This window comes from Callospermophilus lateralis, chromosome 2, assembly GCF_048772815.1.
Source record: "Callospermophilus lateralis isolate mCalLat2 chromosome 2, mCalLat2.hap1, whole genome shotgun sequence".
In the NCBI taxonomy this organism is placed as follows: domain Eukaryota; kingdom Metazoa; phylum Chordata; class Mammalia; order Rodentia; family Sciuridae; genus Callospermophilus; species Callospermophilus lateralis.
Window position 1 is genome coordinate 208,524,894 of NC_135306.1, and position 19,160 is coordinate 208,544,053.

The 19,160-nt window shown below is 63.7% G+C and overlaps 1 protein-coding gene across 9 annotated transcripts in view; it reads right to left on the bottom strand.

Annotated features, from left to right (window-relative positions):
• Positions 1 to 19,160, bottom strand: part of Shank2 (SH3 and multiple ankyrin repeat domains 2) — a 355,852-nt gene that overhangs the window by 201,533 nt on the left and 135,159 nt on the right. For 3 of the 9 annotated variants that reach the window (XM_077108960.1, XM_077108958.1, XM_077108959.1), the window contains exon 1: positions 1,958 to 1,994. The exons of the other annotated variants lie outside the window; for them this stretch is intronic. In XM_077108960.1, coding sequence (XP_076965075.1) covers positions 1,958 to 1,994 — 37 coding nt within the window. Of the gene's footprint in view, positions 1 to 1,957; positions 1,995 to 19,160 lie in introns of those variants that run through there. 9 annotated transcript variants of the gene reach the window in all.

Genomic DNA, 19,160 nt, shown 5'->3' on the forward strand with positions numbered 1-19,160 from the left:
ACAGAAGGGCAGCAAGCTCCCGGGGTCACAGGCTGGACTTGGTGTTCTGTTCAGTACAGCGGGAGGGTGAGGGCAGCCCTCTGTGGGAGGAAGACGTCGGGGCAGCAGGCCCCTGGGGACCTCAGGCCCACCCCTACTTTCTCGAGTGAAGGAGCCCATAACGGTCAGCCAGGCCGGCTGGAGACGCAGGAGGGACAGGCTGGCTGCTCTGGGCGGCTGGGCTTGGGTCCTGCAGCAGCCTCTAGGAGAAGAGCCACACCTGGGCCAGGCCTCCAGGGGTGCTTCTCAGGACGAGGGAAACCACACTGGCCCTTCTGCCCCTGAGCAGGCAGAGGCTAAGACACCAGAGCTCACGGTCCAGGTTCTGCAGGAGGATGGCGCTGGAGCTTTAGGGACCTCAGAGATGCCAGACCCGGGGTGGGGTGAAGGACCATGCAGGGGGCTGAAGGTCCTGCAGCCTCGGACAGGGCCACCTGTCACCCCTGGGATGAGGGCCACGCGACCCTGTTGGCTGCAAGACCACAAGCTCAATCAGACACAGCGAGGCCTGGGCTACTGGGAGGACCCTGGGCGCGCGCCACGGAGAGGACCCTGCCTGGCCTCGAGAGCAGGAGAGCTCGCACCCGTGCCCGGCAACGCCGTCCATAACCTCCTGTGACCCAGGACGGCCAAGGCCTGAGCACCGCTCCTGCAAAAGCCATGGATCCGGGGGAGGCCGGCAGGGGCCCAGACGGACTCCTCGGGAAGGAAGAGTCCAGGGGAGACAGATGCAGAAGTCACCTGCCACCATCGCCCCCGGGCGGAGGTCCTCCCAATCTCCATGGAGCCCAGGGTTCAAGTCCCCGCGGGTGGATTTTGGTGAACGGTGTGAGAAGATGAACACCAGCAAAGGCAGCTTTCGAACAGATTCCCAGGAACGGGTCTGCAGGGGGAGAGGCAGGGACCAGGCGCTCACGTGGGAGCTGGCCGGGGGGAGGGGGGTGCGGATTGGAACGCACCCAAGACCAGGCAAGTTACTCAAACGGAATCACCTAGGTGACATTAGGGCGAGCGTTTTAATGAAAATCACCTTGCCTAATTACCAAGATTCCCACTAAATTAGCTTCCCGAGCACCGAGATTTCCCCAGTGCTGGTTATAGGAGGAGCCAGGGCTGGGGAGGACCTCCTAATTTCTTTAAAGTAACCTCTGCAGAAGCCTTCTGATTTCCTAAGGACGAGAGCTCCCTGTCTGACAAAACTAACTGGCACTATCCATGGAAATGATGCTTTTTTTTTTTTTTTTTTTTGTGAAAAGGGTTAAAAATAACTCTTTTCCTGTCTGAAAATGATTAATATTCCACCCAACTGTTTCCTTCTTTCAGGCAATCTGCAAACTCTGGGTGGGTGGATATTTTCTTAGCCGTCTTACATGCATTTATTTATACATTTTTCCCCACAATAAAAAAGCCCCACAAGGAATGACAAAGACCGTATGCACTTTTAAAGTCCGCCACGAGGCTTCTCCATCCACTCCATGAAATTGCCAGCCGGGGCGGCCAAGGGGAGCTGGGGAGTGGCTTTGAAGCACCTGCCCATCTGGGGCAGCGGCCATGTGCCCTGACCTCCCTCGGCAGGTGCTCAGCAGCCCTCAGGTAACGGGCAGCCTAGACTCAAAACTTCCCTGATTTTCCTAGGACTTAGTTCTTAACGAGCCCCCTCAGGCACAGTCACCATGGGTGGACATTCCGGAACGTGGTTCTGCAAAGGCTGGTGGCTTAGAAACCAGTCGAATAAAAGGGCACCTTCAACCGTGTCCATCTCCCAGACCAACCAGAGCCGAACGGTATCGCAAACCACAAAGATGCCCTTGCCCGACTCGACTAAGCACCGTGGTCCTGGGAGGAACTGGAAGTCCCCGTCCCTGGACCCGAAGGCTGCTGGTCCCTGGCCCGATGCTCCCGGCAGCCCCCTCCTTACCTTCCTTCTTTGTGAAGGCATTTAACAAAGACTTCATTTTCCCTCCGACTTTGGCAGTGGTCCGCTCATTATATAACCTTCTCCGAGGGGAGGAAGGCTAGGCGCGCAGCCCGGACCCTCCGTGCTGGAGCGGCTGGGACCCTGGGAGTGGCGGCGGGCGTCTGGGCACTGTGCGCTCCCGAGCATCGCTGGGCATGCCAGACCCAGCGTGCTGGTGACAAAGCCCACCCCATATTCTGTCTGTCAGCTGGGAACCAACTGTCGTTGACTGGGGCTGCTCTCAGAGCCGGCTACCTCTGGCGGCGTTCGTCATGTGAGCTGAGCTGGGCGCTGAGGAGCGGCACCGCACAGGGTTAACGGCGGGCGGGCGGGCGGGCGAGCTGGCGGCCAGGAGACGCTGGGAGGTATCTGTGAGCTCCAGCCCCAGTTATCCAAGGAAACCCGGGCTGGTGCTCCGTGCGCCTGCGGCTAAATATAATGCACTATGCTTTTCTATTTTTTTTTTTTTTAAAAAAAACAAAATTTAAAAGAAAAAGCCAAGTCTGTTTGCAGCTCGCAGATGTGGTAAGAAAGTCAGGGAAGCAAATATCCAGGCGCCAGCGAGGGCGCCCAGCAGACCCAGGAGCGCCCGGCAGGCATGCCGGCATCTGGGATTCTGAACGCGACCTATATTTCCCTTTGAGAGAATCAGACGCGAGCTCACGAGAGCTCACTGAGCTCACGTTGTGGTAATGACCCTGGAAGAAGCAAGAGTCCGCCCCCTCCTGCTTTTCTTTTTTTTTTTTAAGAGGGAGGATAAAACAATGAGATTGCAGAGCACCCGGGTGGATCCCCCAGGCAGCGAGGACAGCAGCTTTTCACAGCCACCTCCTACATTTGCATGCCAACAGAGGTCCTGACAAACCAGCCAGGATCCCCAAAGGCCACCTAAGGAAGTTCTGCCCCAGCAACGCTCTGCAGCCTCCTCGCAGATGGGACACAGTTTCCCCCACACCAGGAGCAGGGCCCCAGGAGGCTCAGTGGAACGTCCGGGGGGCAGGGCTCTGGCACCGGCACATCTGCTGCCCGGGCTGTGATTAAGGGTGCGTCCTGTGGTTGCTAAGAGAACTGCTTCCGAATCTTAAAAAAAGAAGACAGAGAGAGAGAGAGAGAGAGAGAGAGAGAGAGAGAGAGAGAGAGAGGGAGAGAAGAAATGGGAGAAGACCAATTGGAAGGCAGGAGTTGAATTCCATATGGCCGACGCACTTCCACACAAACGCTGTGAAGGAGGGAAGGCGGGCGGCCTGCTGCAGGAGGCTGAGGCTGTGCCACACAGACCCTGGGTTCCGGGGGCAGAGACGGTGCCAGGTCTGCTGGGTGTGTGCCTCCAGACAGCTGAGCATTCAGACACGGCTCCCGTCATGTCAGGCCGCCCCGCGTCACAGAACCCAGGCGAAACGGGCTCCGAGACTCCAGACGGGACGCCACCCACAGGCCCGCACACCTCATGCACCTCTTTGGGCCTTGGGGCGAGGCCACCAGCTCCCAGAACCTCAGTCAGAAGCATGGGGTCACCCACATGGGGTCACCCACAGTGACACAGCTGCTCTGTCCCACCTGGGAGAAGCTGACGGCTGTCTCTGGGGTAGGGTACGCTGGCCAGGGCTCCAGGGTGGCCATGTCACAGAGGGACTCCTCTGTACCCAGGGACTCCCCTGCGGAGGTGGGGGTCCAGCCACTCAGGTGCCAGCCACGTGGGCCGAGGGGACTCTCTGGGAGACCCAGCGATGCCTGGTGCCCTCCATCTGCCCGTGCTCGGTCCATCCCAAGCCAAGTTCCCTGCCAGCCACTGCTCTGGCCCTGCCGTCTGTGCCACCAGCATGGCACAGAGAGTGTGCACTCTCCCGGGCTGGCAGAGCCAGAGGCCAGCCCTCGTGCCACAGGCTGGCGGGGTCCTGCCCGCTTCGCAGCCCTGGCAGCTGCTCTGACCTTGGCTGGAGGTCAGGCCGGTGCAGCCTCCCTGGGGCCTTCTTTGCCTTGTGGAGAAGGCAGGGAACGTGCTGGGGACGAAGACACCCCGAAGGACCGAGGTCAGGCCCACTGGGGCAGAACCAGAACTCAGCAGCATGGCGGCAGCCCCACAGGTGGCCCCAGAGCCTCGGTGCCCAGCACCTGTGTGGAGTGGCCGCTCCTCTGGGGCATTTCCCATGGTGGGCGAGAGCTGGGGCCTAGGATGCCCAGCAGGAAGAAGAGGAGCGTCCCCAGCAGAGCAGGGTGGGTCCAGCAGTGGCTGGACAGCAGGGAGGGAGGCCCCGCTCTATCCTGTGTCCTCTGTCCCCCCAGACCCCTCACTCTCCTGTACCCCTTGGGTTGGGGACCATGTAACTAGGAAGGCCCAGGGGCACCCAGGCCTGTCTCCTCCTCAGGTGTCATGGTGCTGGGCAGGGGACACAAGCAGGCTCTGGACAAACGACAACAGACCCCCAGAGCCCCATGCCAGAGATCCCTCCTCCGAGCACCTGCAGCTGTGTCCAGAGGCAGAGGCCACATCCCACCCACACCTTCAGGAAGCCGAGCAAGTCACTCGTGGAGCTTGGAGCTGGGCCCCCATCAGACACACATGCAGCCTGCTCTGGGGTCTCTGTGAACCCCAAGAAGCCCTGCTGGGTGAGTCGGCCATCTGTGCCACCCTCCGGGCCACCTGGCCTCCCTAGCGACAGGGACTTACCGCCCACGCGCATGGCCCTGGATGTCGAGCAGGCACCGCCTCCCTGCTCAGAGGTGACATGGCTCTGGGCCCAGGCATGAGTCCCCTGCCCCTTGGCTCCAGACCACAGGCCATGGCCCACCGCTGGCCCCCTGCCCTCGACTAACTTGGTGGCCAACCAGGCACAGAAGGCAGAGTTCATCCAACGCACAAGGCTACCTGGGCCTGCGAGGGCGCCTGCTGGCCTGCCTGTGTGGCCGGGGGGTGGACTCTGCGTGAATAAGCACGTGAGCGCTGGTCAGGCCTCAGCTGCTGTGGGAGGGGAGCAGCCTGCCCTGTCCCCATCACGAGCTTGTCCACTGGGCCCCACGCCCTCCAGATCCCAGGGTCTGAGCCAGGCTGCCGTGGAAGCCGGGCAGGACCCCAGGGCTCCCTAACTGTCTCCCCGGGGACAGCCACGCTGGGGTTCAGAGTGAGGGTGACACTGGACAGCCCCTCCCCGGGACTCCCACCTCCAGAGCCCTCTCCCAGCACCTCGCCCCAGGCGGGGTGCAGGACCTGTCTGGAGTTCTCTGGGGCCAGCTGCAGGGCTCTGTGGGGTCACTGCTGAGCCCGGGGTCTGGAGGAGCCGGCTCTCCCTGCTCCCCGCCCATGTGCCAGGACGCTGTGCTCTTCTCCTTGTCCCCACGCAGGTCCTTCACAGGCACCTGCAGTGACCGTGCAGAGGGCGCGGGGCTGCCTTTCTCGTGGACTTGTCCTGGCAGACAGGTGGGGAGGGCTGGCGGCGGGCAGCAGAGAGGGTCTAGAAGCTCCCTGGGAACCTGTCCTGCCGCCGGCCACCCCTGTGGGCAGCTGAGCACCTCTGGGTCAGGGTGACCTCACATGAGCCCCGAGGCGCCTGCTTCCCAGCCTGGCCCCTCAGCCCCGGGGCTCCCCCGCCCAGCACGGTGCCAGCCCCTGGGTGTGTATCCGCCGGCAGCCTCTGTGGCCGGTCCCCATCACAGGCCCCTCAGGCTCAGCGAGCCCTTCAGTCGCACGTCTTTGACAACTGCCTGACAACAGGCTGAAAATAACCTCACTTCTCGCACCAAAACGGCTCTTTGCACATGGAACATTCCGGCACTCTGCAGGCCCGTCAGGAGGCGGCCCAGGTGCTGCAGACAGGCCGCAGGGCTCTGCTGTGCCGGGGAGGGGCGAAGACGCTCCGCCTAAGAGAGCCAGTGCCCATCCCTCTGCTGGGCTTCCCGGTGGCCGGGGACACCCATGAGCGGGTTCAGGCACATGTCCTGTGTCAGACCGTGTCCTGTGTCCTCGGAGCTCTAGTCCAGCTGCCCAGGCAATCCCAGCCCCAGGCCCCCACCGGTAGAGTGGGGTGGCCACTGCTTCTGGGCTCACGCTGTGGCCTCAGGGAAGAGGGCGGTGTGCTCAGGGTCTGGGAGCAGGACCGCCCCGCAGGCAGTCCCAGCTCTGTGACCCGGGAAAGTCACACGCGCTCTCTGTGCCTGTTCCTCACCTACGAAGTGGGACGTCAAGGTGCTGGGGAGGGTCAGGCACTGGTGCCTGCCGCCGTGCCTGGGCCGAGTGGCCGTGGTGATCCCTAAATGCCCTTAATTTCCAAAGTCTGCGGGCAGCTAGCTGGCCAGACTGCCCCCACCCCACCCACCCTGTGCTGGACAAGATAGGGGTCTGTCAGAAGGGGTCTGCTATCTTTTTCGGCGTCACCTCCTAGGGGACTGATTGTGGCATTGGAGAGATCCCCCCAGGCCAGCCCCCAGGGTGCTTTCTGGGGTCAGGGAAGCCACGTCCCAGGGGCAGGTGCTAAGTCCCCTTCTCCTCCCTACCCACTCGGGCGGGGGCTCCCTGCTCTGGGAGTGAATGGATGAGGCTGTGAGGACAGAGTGGCGCCCCCCGGGTCCCACGCCGCTCCTGCAGGCACAGAGGGCGGTCGGTCTCCAGCTGTACTCAGGCCATCTGAAGCAGAGGCCACCCTCTCTGTCCCTGCCCACCCAGGACCACACACACTGAGTCGGGCTGGTGCCAAGACACAGCCAAGCTGCCCTCCAGCCCCCAGACCTGGCGAGGCCTGCCCCGCCCAGGCAGGTCACCAGCCCTCAGGCCAGGTCCTCTGTCCTTGCTGTGACTGCAGATTCCCCACACTCCAGCAGGGCTGCCTTCTGGGGGGACACCAGGGCCCCTCTCAGGGCCTCTGCAGGTGGCAGGGAGGGGCTGTGGGCGTGGCCCCCTGGGCTGTGCCATCCAGGGTGCCACCGTGCACCTTCCAGGCACAGGGCCCCCAGCCTGGCTCCAGGCCCCCCTGGTTCACTGTGACACCTGACACCCCAACAAGCAGAGGGGTCCCTTGCTAAGGAGGAGCCGGAGCCAAGCCAGCTTCTGACCTGAGCTCAGGAAAGGCCGCCTTTGACCTGGACAGCCTCTGGCCAGAAGGGAGGCTCAGGGGATCCCAGGGGCAGGAACAACTCCAGAGGTCTCAGTGGCCCACCAGCCCAGGAAGAGAGCGTGGCAGGTGCAGGGCAGGTGGGGGAGCAGCCCCAGCCCAGGCCCAGAGCCCGCAGGCCCGGCTTCCTCTTCTCGTAGCTCCAGATGACGGCGACGTAACTATTAGTCGGCAGCTCCTCGTCTCACAATAATTGCTAAATGAATCATACTTTTATAAATAAGCCAGATATAAAAAGGCGCCTCAGCAATAATGCGGGGTTCTCATGGCACAGGGTGGAGGTGTCTGCGGCATGTGTAAAGTGCCGCCCGCCGGAGCCGCCAGGCCCCTGGAGCACCCCAGGGAGGAGCGGGGCGCAGCACTGAGGAGCGCACTGTGCAAACCCCCAGCGCCCCCAGGATGGGCTGGGGGCCGGTGGGCCAGGGTCAGGGACTGGGAATGTTCTACCTCCCAGTTTCTCGACACTCCCTTGGGCTTAGGTGCGAGGCCGTGGCCAGGGCAGGGCCTCAGAGCTGGAGTGGGCTGACCTCAGAGAGCTGAGGGTCCCCAGGTGCATCTAGAAGGGGAGGGCAGGTGTGGCCATGGCCTTGGGCAGCACCAGGCACCTCTTCTGAGACTTGGGTGACTGAGGACATTGGACCTCCCACAGGGGAAACAGGCTCCAGTGACCTGGTCACTTAGCCAAGAAGCAGACCCAGGGCCTGAACATGGGGCCCAGCGGGCAGTACCCCTGCAGGGGTATGGGTGTGCTCCAGGGGAAGACCCGCCAGCTGTGTGGGAGCCTGGGCAGGGCCAGTCCCCTGGGAGGTGCTAAGGGCAGATGGGGCACATGGCGGTCAGCCAGTGCCTGGACTGGATTTCACGGGGTGCCCTGCCTTATGTCTTTGGGCCACATTTCACAAAGTGAGTGAGGCGATGGTGCTGGGGATTAAGTACTTCCTGGGTGCAGTCCTTGGGCACGGTGTGCCCTTGGTGGACAGTCTGGCCTATGTGCCTTAGTGATTGTCAGTGTTGGGAAGACACACAGGAGCTGCAGAGCCCCAGTGTGGGGACAGGGACCAGAGTGACCACGGGCCTGATGTTTGTTCCAGGACAGCAGCGGGGCTGGTCCTGAGAACAGCCAAGGGACAGAATGGCTCTCCTTGGGTCCAGGAGAGGGCCTAGCGGCTCAGAGAGCAGCTTGCAGGTCCCTGGGACAGGCCCTCAGCTTGGTACGGAGTGGGACCTGGCTTGGGACCTTCTGCTTGCCCTGAGGCCACCCGGGCTTCCAGGTGACCTTGGCAGCCTCATGGATGGTGTGCACTATGGATCAGTCTCACCTGCGGCCCGGTGGCCGAGACCCTCTGGGACCAGGGCTGTGGCTCCCTGGACACAGCTGCTGCTTCACACTGGGAACGGCCACCTGTGCCCACTGTGCCTACTGTGCCCACCTGTGCCCACTGTGCCCACCTGGCTGTCTCTGCTCAAGGGTCTGCTTCCAGCCCCCAAGGCCAGAGCCAGCTCCTCCTGCAGTGTCCTGGACAGACCCTCTGCCCGCTCTCATCCTCCACCACACCCCCGGGCCGAGGGCTGAGCCGGTGCCCGCTCCCTGCAGGCCCCTCTCTTTTCCTGGGTGGGACTCAGACCCAACTCTGAAGCCCCCAGGGGGCAGCTTTGACACAGATGACCACTTGGTCAGAGCATGGGGTCAGGCCTCACCCTGGCTCTGCCCACTCTGCCTCCCCACCCAACTCCCAGCCGAGATCCACGGTTTCTGCCAGAAGTCCCTTCCCGAGGTGGCAGCCGTCCCCGGGTCCCTGCAGATCTCCCGTCACCAAGATAGCTGCCTTCAGGGGACACGGCAGTCACCACCAGTGCGACTGGCCCTGCAGGATCGCGGGCCACTCCCTCCGTAGCCGACCCCAACGGCACGTTTCTCTAGAACATTATGAAACGGCGGGTCTGAGTTTGGGGCTGGAAGGAGCCTGGCCGGTCTCTGGCCCATGGCGTGACTCTGAATGGCGGGTCAGGGGCCTCATGAGGCCTTGGAGGGTCCCCAGGTCAGCAGCCTGGGAGAGGTGGCTTTAAGGTCAGAGGAGCGGCCGAGACCCCTCCTGTGCAGCACAGTGGTTCCTCCCTCTCCCCGCCACGGTCTGAGCCGCTGGCCAGCCCCCCGACCCCTGCACAAGGCCCAGCAAGGTGCCAAGGACCCTGAGATTCAGATGGCCTTCGCTTACTCCAAGCATACAGCAGGACACCTGTGTCCCTGGGCCACACGTGGAGAGCTGGCCCTTCTATGGCATGGCCTCTTGTCCACCTGGGGCCCGGGGAGGGTCAGGCACTCGGTCTGTAGAGTGGGACACAGCGGGACAGCCAGGAAGGCATGGGCTGCAGGACCAGTGGCTGAAAGCCGCTGCGGTGCCCGGGCTGCTCGGGGCTGGTGGCTGCAGCGGGGCACAGGGGACCATGAGGGCCAGGTGGAGCCGCGGAGCCTGGCCTCTGCGCTGGGAAAGGGCCAGAACAGCACCGGCCTGGGGGAGGGCGTGCCTGGGCCAGGGTCCCGGGGCGTGCTCCTGGAGCGCCAGGCCAGGGAGAGGCACTGCCCGTGGGTGAGCCGGGGCGGCCTCGGGGCTCTGGAGCCCTCCGTGCTGCTGGGCCTCGGGGAGCCCCCTGAGCTGTGCCTGCCCCCCGCAGCCCTCCCTGCCACGCTGCAGAGGCCAGGAGCACACGAGCCACCCCGCCACACGGGGCCGGGGCCGAGGTCTGACTGCACCCCCCAGCAGCTCCCACATGCGACTCAGCGCAGCCCGGGAGCAACCAGAGGGACCGTCCTTCAGACTGAGGGTCACATCCCTGCATGTGCCGAAGTCTCGTCCCCAGCCTGATGCTTCCTGGCTATGACGCTGGAGCTGATCAGGTCAGATGAGGTCACGGGGTGGCCCTGAGAGGGTGGGTGGCCTGGAGAGCCATCCCTCTCCACGTGAGGACACAGAGAGCGGCCGCCTGCAAACCAGGGCAAGAGCCTCCCCAGAGGCCAACCCAGGAGCTGACGGAGGCCGCACCGGGGCCTCGGGCCTCGGGCCTCCCACAGGGGGCACCAACACATTTCCGCCGTCTAGACCACCCAGCCCAGAGTCACGTTCTTAAAGCACTAGGAACTGAGGAAGACCCCATGTGCTGCTGGTGGCACCACTCTCCCTATGGCCTCAGGGGCCCCCACACTGTCACCCCACTGCCCTGCTGTCCCCCGCTCCCCATCACCTGGCTCCCTCAGCATACCACAGGGCCTTTGCCCCTGCCACAAGATAACAGGTTTTTGAGGGCACTGCCCTGGGAAAGGGTTAATGCCATCCTGGGGACCCTGGTTAGCTCCCATGAGAGGGGTTGTCTAGAGGAAGGCTGGCCCTTCCCCACCTAGGCTTCCTGTCCCACCAAGTGATCCGTCTCACATGCTTGTCATTGAGATGCCACTTACTATGAGGCCCTCACCAGAGCTGGTTAGACTTGCAGCCTCCAAACCTGTGAGATAAGTTAACCTCTTTTCTTTATAAAGTCCCACGTTCAGGTATTTTGTTATAGCAACCAACAGGGGTCGAATGTAGTAACCCCCTTATTCTTTATCTTTGCCCTTATTTTCCCTTCATTACTTTGATCAAAACCTCAACTCACATTCTTTAGGGGTTCTCTTGTACCATCTTTCTCCCACCAGTAAAATGTCTGCAAACTGAGAGCAGGAACTAAGCCTGTCTTCATTTCCACCTCATCGCCTGTATTGAGCCCAGCCCCCTTCAAGATGTCCAGGATGCTCGTCTAAATCACGAGGAAATAGGGCAAGGGCTTTCCTGCCTCCCACCCGGACTCAGTGACTGAGCCTTGCTTGCCCCATTATCTGAAGCGTCCGTTTCCAGAGCTCTTCCCACCACAAACTCCCTCCCCATGGCTAGACCTTCTGGAAGGTATGGGGCCGGGGACAGGATTCACACCGCGTCTGTGCAAACTCCAGACTCACGGGGGCCCACCAACGCTCCCTCTGGTTCTCGTGGGCCCTGGTCAGCCCGAGTTGGCTTTGGGGCTGTGACATGCTTCCGAGGTTTGGCCTCGTGGGTCACTCGACACCTTGTTCTTGTGTAACTAGTAATTTCCGATTATCTGTTGGACATTGGTCTGTGGTGCTGGGGACACTCTGGGCTCCGGGATCTTCCTCTGGGACCTCTCCTAGCTGGGAGCAGCCCTATTGGCGGGACACCCTGGCCCCGCAAAGGCGTGGCTGAGGCTGTGCCGGGGGCCTCCCCTGGCCTTGGTCCGGCTCCTGCGGAGAGCCTAGGCGTTTCCCGAGCCCCTCCAACGTGGCAGGACTCCGCTCCACCAGGACCCGGTGATAGGTGCTGCTGAAACCTGTCCTCAGCTCCGAGTTCAAGCTTCCCACTGGCCCCGGGACTTCGGCTCACAGGCCAGCTCAGGAGTCTGTCGAGGACGCGAGGGGAGTTTATGTGCGGACGGGGGGCACCCGAGTGCTGTCCGCTCCTCTCGGCGGCCTGCCGACGCCCAGAGGCAGCTGTCCGTATTTATAGGCATCTTATGCAGAGTTTGTCACCGTGACCCGCAGGAGGGTATCTGCGGGGAGTGACTCTGCCTTTGAGGAGTTGGGGGTCAGGGCTCGGACACTGCATGGAGGAGGGGAGGACAGCATGAGGGACTGCCCAGCTGCAATGCTGTTTGAAGGCCCGGGTTCTAGGAGTGGGAACTCGGCTTCGAGTGGGCGCAGGCAGGGCAGGGCCGGGCGGCTCTGGCCTATCCTGCCCTCAGCGTCCACCCGCATGTGTTCCCTGGAGAGGGTGAGCAGGGCAAAGCAGAGGCGGCCTTGCCACCCAGCTGAGCCAGGAGCCCACCGGGCAGCAGGGGAGCCCGCGTGAGAAGGTCCATCACCGCGAAGCCCCAGCTCCCGCAGCCGAGGCCCTGGGGGGCTGGAGGGGAGGGCAGGCCACGGCCGCTCCACAGAGACTGGGCCGGGGCCAGATGGCCCGGGCATGAGGGAGCGCCCCTAACCGCCCAGCGAGGCACCTCGCCCGCGGCCCCCCAGCACATCCAAAGGCAGATTCGCGTTCAGGAACTAATTAGCGCCCGGTGCCTGATTTAACCTGCAAGCCCCTGTCCTCCAGGGCCCAGATGGCGGGAGAGTTAAGATTAGACCCGGCAACAGCCGGGAAGCCCCGAGTCCAGGGAGAATTGAACCCCGCGGGGGACACGGGGAGGGGCAGCTAACTCCGGGGGCTGGCCAGTGGCTAGAGAGGGTCAGGACCCACCGCTGGACCCCCACACTAACCCCAGCCTGTGTCCACCACCATCTCAAGGCCCTGACCATGCACAGGGAGGCCTGCAGCCCCTGGCCTCCGTGGCAGAGGCTGGAGGTGCTACACACTGCTGCTGGGCGGGGCGTCCTCTGCCCCGGCCTCGCTGCCCACGTGCCAAACGGGTGGAATGCCCTCTACAGTCTTCACCCTGCAGGACCAAGGTCCCCGTCAGCTCTGGGCAGACCCTGCTCTGAGAGGAGCCCCTGGGCAGAGCAGAGGGCCTGGGGGCTCTGCTGGAGTCAGAGACCAAGGAGGTCAGCCATGTCCTCCACACTGACCCACAGATGCCAGGGCACAGCAGGGCAGCCCCCTTCTGGGGCAGGGGGCCCAAGGGGAGCCCTACCCCCTCGCCAACTGCGGGGCTGTTGCAGGCAGGCGCCGGAAGGAAGGGGCCTCCTTCCCGGGCAGAGGATGGGCAAGGACCTCTGTGTGTCCCCAGCTGCCACCACCCAGCACTGGGCACTTGAGGGCTCAGGTCAGGCGCCAGGCAACAGGACCTGCCTCACCTCCTGGGGGCAATGCTCTCTCCTTCAGGGAGGGACAGAAGGCGGGTGACACAGTGACAACCGGGGCAGCAGGTGCCACCCCTGACAGCCGGCCAGGACAGCTCCAGCCACACCCCAGGTCCCCCTCCTCCACGGCGCCCCGAGGTCCTGGGGCTCAGAGCAGCTCAGTATCTTCCAGAGGTCACACAGCCAGGCCACAGTGGGCTGGGATTGACCAGCGGGCTCTGTCTTTGGGCCCCGTCACCGACCCAGGCGCAGCCGAGGGCCCTGGAACTGGGGCCTCTCTGGGCAGCCTCAAGGGCCTCCAGGGTGCTGACCCGCTACCGGCCACCTCAGTTGGCCAGTTGGCTTCCGCAGACTCAGGTTCTGGTCTCCAGACCACAGGGCTGGGGGATCTGCCCATTCCTGTTCCTCCTGCCTGTCCCCCCTCCTCCGCCGTGTCCAGCGGTGTGACGACACGTCCTCTTGACAACCCTCACACATGCCCTGACCTCAGCGCACCTGTCTGCCCCGTCTCAGCCAGTCACAGCCCTGGGCAGCCCCCCCGCCGTGCCCACCCATCCCAGCCGCCCTTCCCACCTGGACAGGTGGCCACTCCCCCTCAGGAGAGGTCTCCTGTGCTCCTGGGACAGTCCCGTCCCTGGCGTCTCTCTCCCCTGACCCTGGGCTCCGCAGGAGAAGTTCAGTCCTCATTTGTCCCCCCAGGGCCCCATGCTGGGCCCCCGCATCCTCAGTCCTGCTGTCCAAGCCACCCAGGGACAAGACGGTGCCAGCCTGGCAAGTCGCGAAGCGCTGCAGCACAAAGTCTGGGGGCCCGAAAGTGTCTGAAATCCCACGCATTCCTCCTCTGTCGGGTGGAGGCCGGTGTGCCTCCTGGCCTGGAAGGACATCCAGGAGGGGAACCTCTGCCACCAGTGACCACAGGCCTCTTGCAGCACTGAGTGACCCCGAGATGGTCGAAGTACAGGCTGGAGGCCCAAGGCTACAGTGGGCAGGGACATTGCAGGAGCCTGACCTGTCAGCTGTGCGGCTTGGACAGGCCCCGTAACCTCTCTGGGCCTGTCTATCACAGGGCAATGGGCTTGAGTACCACCTTCTGTGCCTGTCCCCTCCAGGGGCCCCTCCACTCAAGTGCAGGAGAGACACAGGCTGGGCCAGGTGGGCAGCCCTGTGCTAGCCAGCGCCTGCCCTCAGCCACGCGACACCATCACCCAGGGCAGGCTGGGTCCCCAGGGCAGGCTGGGTCCTAAGGGCAGGCTGGGTCCTAAGGGCAGGCTGGGTCCCCAGGGCAGGCTGGGTCCCAAGGGCAGGCTGGGTCCCAAGGGCAGGCTGGGTCCTAAGGGCAGGCTGGGTCCTAAGGGCAGGCTGGGTCCCCAGGGCAGGCTGGGTCCTAAGGGCAGGCTGGGTCCTTAGGGCAGGCTGGGTCCCCAGGGCAGGCTGGGTCCCAAGGGCAGGCTGGGTCCCAAGGGCAGGCTGGGTCCTAAGGGCAGGCTGGGTCCTAAGGGCAGGCTGGGTCCTAAGGGCAGGCTGGGTCCCAAGGGCAGGCTGGGACCCCAGGGCAGGCTGGGTCCCCAGGGCAGGCTGGGTCCCAAGGGCAGGCTGGGTCCTAAGGGCAGGCTGGGTCCTAAGGGCAGGCTGGGTCCCAAGGGCAGGCTGGGTCCTAAGGGCAGGCTGGGTCCTAAGGGCAGGCTGGGTCCCCAGGGCAGGCTGGGTCCCCAGGGCAGGCTGGGTCCTAAGGGCAGGCTGGGACCCCAGGGCAGGCTGGGTCCCAAGGGCAGGCTGGGTCCTAAGGGCAGGCTGGGTCCTAAGGGCAGGCTGGGTCCTAAGGGCAGGCTGGGTCCTAAGGGCAGGCTGGGTCCCAAGGGCAGGCTGGGACCCCAGGGCAGGCTGGGTCCTAAGGGCAGGCTGGGACCCCAGGGCAGGCTGGGTCCTCAGGGCAGGCTGGGTCCCAAGGGCAGGCTGGGTCCTAAGGGCAGGCTGGGTCCTAAGGGCAGGCTGGGTCCTAAGGGCAGGCTGGGTCCCCAGGGCAGGCTGGGTCCTAAGGGCAGGCTGGGTCCCCAGGGCAGGCTGGGTCCTAAGGGCAGGCTGGGTCCTCAGGGCAGGCTGGGTCCCCAGGGCAGGCTGGGTCCTAAGGGCAGGCTGGGTCCTAAGGGCAGGCTGGGTCCCAAGGGCAGGCTGGGTCCCAAGGGCAGGCTGGGTCCTAAGGGCAGGCTGGGTCCCCAGGGCAGGGGAGAGGCCTGTGGACGGGGGACGGGCGAGCCTGGGCGGCCTTTGCAGAGGGCTAATGGACAGGTGCTGCGGACTGAGTCAGGGAGCCTCCTAAATCCATGCTCTCGGAGCCCGGAGTCTAAGGAGACGGCGTTTGGCAAAAGGGCCTTGAAGAGGTGACCTCAGAGCAGGGCCTGAGGGCTGCAAACCCCTCCTGGTGAGTGGTGCTCCCGGGCCCTGGGGGGAGCCTGCACCTGCCTCTCGGGCACCTCGCTCCCGACTCAGGGCGCCCTGCCCACGGGCACCTCCTTAACACTCCACTAGAGAGACAAGTGCCCGCTGTGCCCCACTGTCCCATCTGGGCCACCACAGCACTGGCTCCTCCGGGAGGCTGGGGCTGCCACCGCCACCGCCCCACTTTTGTCCCCTTGGGCAGGGGGAGGACGAGAATTCCTCCCGAGCTCGGCCCCAGCTCCTGGACGACAGGAGGTCTGACGTACTGACCACATTTTCTGGCCTGGCGCAAGCTCACCGCAGGGCGGGACTCAGAGACGGGTTTGGAAAGGGGCAGACTCGCGGGTGGCCCGCTCCCTCTGGTGCCACCATGAACAGCCCTGCTGCCACAGTCTGTGTCCCCTGGGTGCTACATCCTGTGCCCTGGGGCAGCCGGCTCCCCCCTCCCCCGTCCTCAGGACCGTGTCCTTAGCGCCCAGCCGAGGAGCGCTCTGCCCTGGCAAAAAGGGCTGCTGTCCCTGTCCAATCTGTTCTATTCCCAGGAGGGGACTGCCAGGTCCGGGGCCCAGCATCTCCACAGCTTGGGCACCTTGGTGGACGGCTTCCCCCAGGGAGGCAAAGGACGATGCCATCGAAGCACATTTCCTCTTAAAACAGAAGATGAAATTCTTTTCTAAATGAGAAATAAAGAAAATGCGTGTCACCCAGGGGGCAATAAACACGGAGAAGCAAGCCCGCCAGGCACTAATAAGAGGGCTGGCGGCTGTAGGGGCTGAGGCGGGGCCACTAGGAAGGACTAGGAAGGACGCTCAGAGCCACAAGTCCTTCCTGCAAAGTGCAGAGAAGCAGCTGACAGCATCGGCTCCTTCTGGATCCCGGGGCACACATTCCTCCGGCTCCGCTTCCCGAGTGCAAGGGCCTGAGCTCCCGGCCGAGGCCAGCACCCTGGACAGGGCTGTGTCCTGGGGGCAGCGGTGTGGGTCCTTAGGAGAACAGGGACTGGGAAGACCAGGGGCCTGATGCAGGACTCGGGAGAAGCCGAGGAAACTGGATCCCAGTAAAAACCAGGATTTATGTGACTGGAAAGAGAGAGACGTCCATGAAATTAAGAATCCAAGAGAGGCCTCAGTGAATGAGCCACATCTCCCCTCCCTGCAGAGCCAGGAGGCAGGCGGAGCCCAACAGAGGGAGTCAGCACGTCTGCCCTGGCGCCTGCGCACTCTGAAAACAGACAGGAGGGGGCAGCACGGGCGGGCAGCACGGGGCACCCCAGAGCCGCCTCGCTGGTCCAGTGCCCCCGGAGGAACCTGTGGCCACGGCAGCCTGCGGGGTCTGGGAGCACTGAGAGACGGCAGTGGGTCCCAGGCCGTGCAGCGGCAGGAGAGCGAGCTGGGGTCTGGGGGCCCCCAGCAGGTGCAAGGCTGTGCGGGGGGTCTTCCCACCTGGGTAGAAAACAGAGGCACCGCCATGCTGGGGGGGTCTCAGGGAGACACCAGCCCTCGGTCACCAGATGGCTCTTCTATAAATTAATGATGACAAGGATGGCCCTCAGATCCCTGGTCACCTGTCCACAGGCCCTAAGCCTGGGACCCAGGACCCAACAGGCACTGGCACAGCCAATGTCAACGTGCCCAATGCCACACGGACCGGACAAGGCAGGTCCCCAGGAGGCACCCTCAGCTCAGCAGCCTGGGAAAACTGAGCTCCACTGTGCTCCCCCCGCACTGTCCCTCCCACCATCTGTGACATGGGGGTTGGGACAGACCATCCTCCAGAGGGTGCTGTGTGCAGGGAGTGGGCTCCCCACCGCAGCCCCTGACACGGGCAGCTCCGCGGGCTGGTGACCTGTGTTCACGAGGCCGGGTGCCTCTCTGCACCCAGGAGGACAGGACCTGGGTGGGCTGGGCATGTGTCCCTCCCAGACAAGATCCCTCATGTTAGGGATGAGGGTTCAGGCCCAGCGGCAGGCGGGGCCCCAGGCCAGCGCACTGGCCACCCTTCAGGGACCCTTCATGGCTCAGGGGCTCTGCTGGGCCATTGTGGTGAGTCGGGGCCCCCAGGAGTTGTCCCCTCCACTCGCTCTGGCATGACAAGGTCTCCGTCAAGGGACTTCCATGAGGTTCCAAGCCAGGGTTCCCCAGTGCAGCCTGTCGGCGGGCGGAGGCTGGCAGCCGCCGGGCCTCCACTCTGTGTTTTTAAGCAAGTAAGAAATGCCAGGAAGCCAAGCCGTCAATCCAGAATCTGCCGTCAGTGTTAAAAATAGGGGGCGCGTGCTTGGCTGCCCGCCGGCCGAGGCGGTGCCCCGCCCACTGCAGCCTTGACTAATGTGCCTGGGAAGGGACGGCGCGGAAGCCCAGTGTCCCTGCTCTTGGCAGCAGCCTTCTCAGGCGCCTCGGCCACCCCGGGAGTCGCCGGCCCAGTCGCTGCCTGATTAGCTCAGCTCACAGCCCCGTTCACAGGTGGCACCCACCATGCCAACGCGCCCACGGGCCTCGGCGCGGCTCTGCCAGGGCAGCCCGCCCACAGAGCCCTCGAAGTCTGGCCTCCAGCCGAGGACCTGCCCAGGAAAGTCCGGACCAGGGGTTGGGGCAGGACCAGGCGACGGTCCTCCATGGGGACTGGACAGGAGACCCCTCCCTCACTGGCTGCCAGAGACTGGGGGGCCAGAGGCACCAGAGCCGCCTGGGCTTGGGGGTGCCAGCAGGGTGGCTCTGCCCTGCGAGGAGATGTGTCGGTCAGGAAGTGGGTCCCACCTGCACCCCACCTGCCAGAGGAGCCCAGGCCAACCAAAGAGAAGAGGGGTCCCCTCGGGACAGGCAGCTCTCAGCACCATCTCAGCTACGGCAACATTCCTGCTTCCGAAAAAAGCCAGAACCCCGGATTTTTGTGTGAAGTCTCCTGATTTTAAATACCAGCGACCAGTTCCTTTTTTATCAAACTGTGCCTTACAGTATGGGCGGAAAGAATCTGCCCTGAGCCGCCAGGCACTTGAGGATTTGCAAGAAGGGCATCTTTCCAGCCTGACTCTCCAGCTCCCTCCCTGAGCACCCCAAGGGAGCAAGACAGGCAGCCTGCCCGCTGCCCTGGGCACTCCTGCCCAGCCTGCTGTTCCCAAGGCAGCACCACTCCTCAAAGTGAGTTCCCTGGGACCCTGGAGGCAGAGTGTGCTCCGTAGTCATGGATGGGAAACGCCCGGCCATACGCAGCCTTAGCTAATTAATGCAGGACTTATCAGGACCTTAATTGGTCTAAATGCATCTTTAGGGTCCAAGAGGAAATAAAGTGGCCCACACTGCCACTAGAATTCAACCCCAGCCTGTTTTGCGGAGCAGAGGTGGAGCTCCCAGAATCCAGCCTGGCACCTGTGCCTCGTGAGCACACAGGCGGGGTGCCCGACTCCCAGGAGCTTGCTCTGCAGCCAGCAATGACACATTCCACCCTCCAGAATGAGCTTTTGGGTACAAGCTCACGTTTAGCACCAGAGGCCCAGGTTCTCTCAGAGGCCGCAGCCTGATACCATCCCCTCTGAAGTCCTGAGGGGTGTGAACTCCAGGGCTCTGGGAGGAACCCCGTGAGAGGCTCAGGCCTCTGACTGGCCTGGCTGGGCTGATGCCGTGGACAGGATTCTCAAGACAAGTGGAGCAGCGTGGTGGGGAGGCCACAGCAGCCAGAGGTCACTGTCACTGCTGCAAAGGGGCAGGAAAGGCCAGGTGCTAAAAGGCCAGGTGCAGGATGGATGTGCCACCCGGGGCCTGACGGGCAGGGAGAGGCAGATGCAGACCCA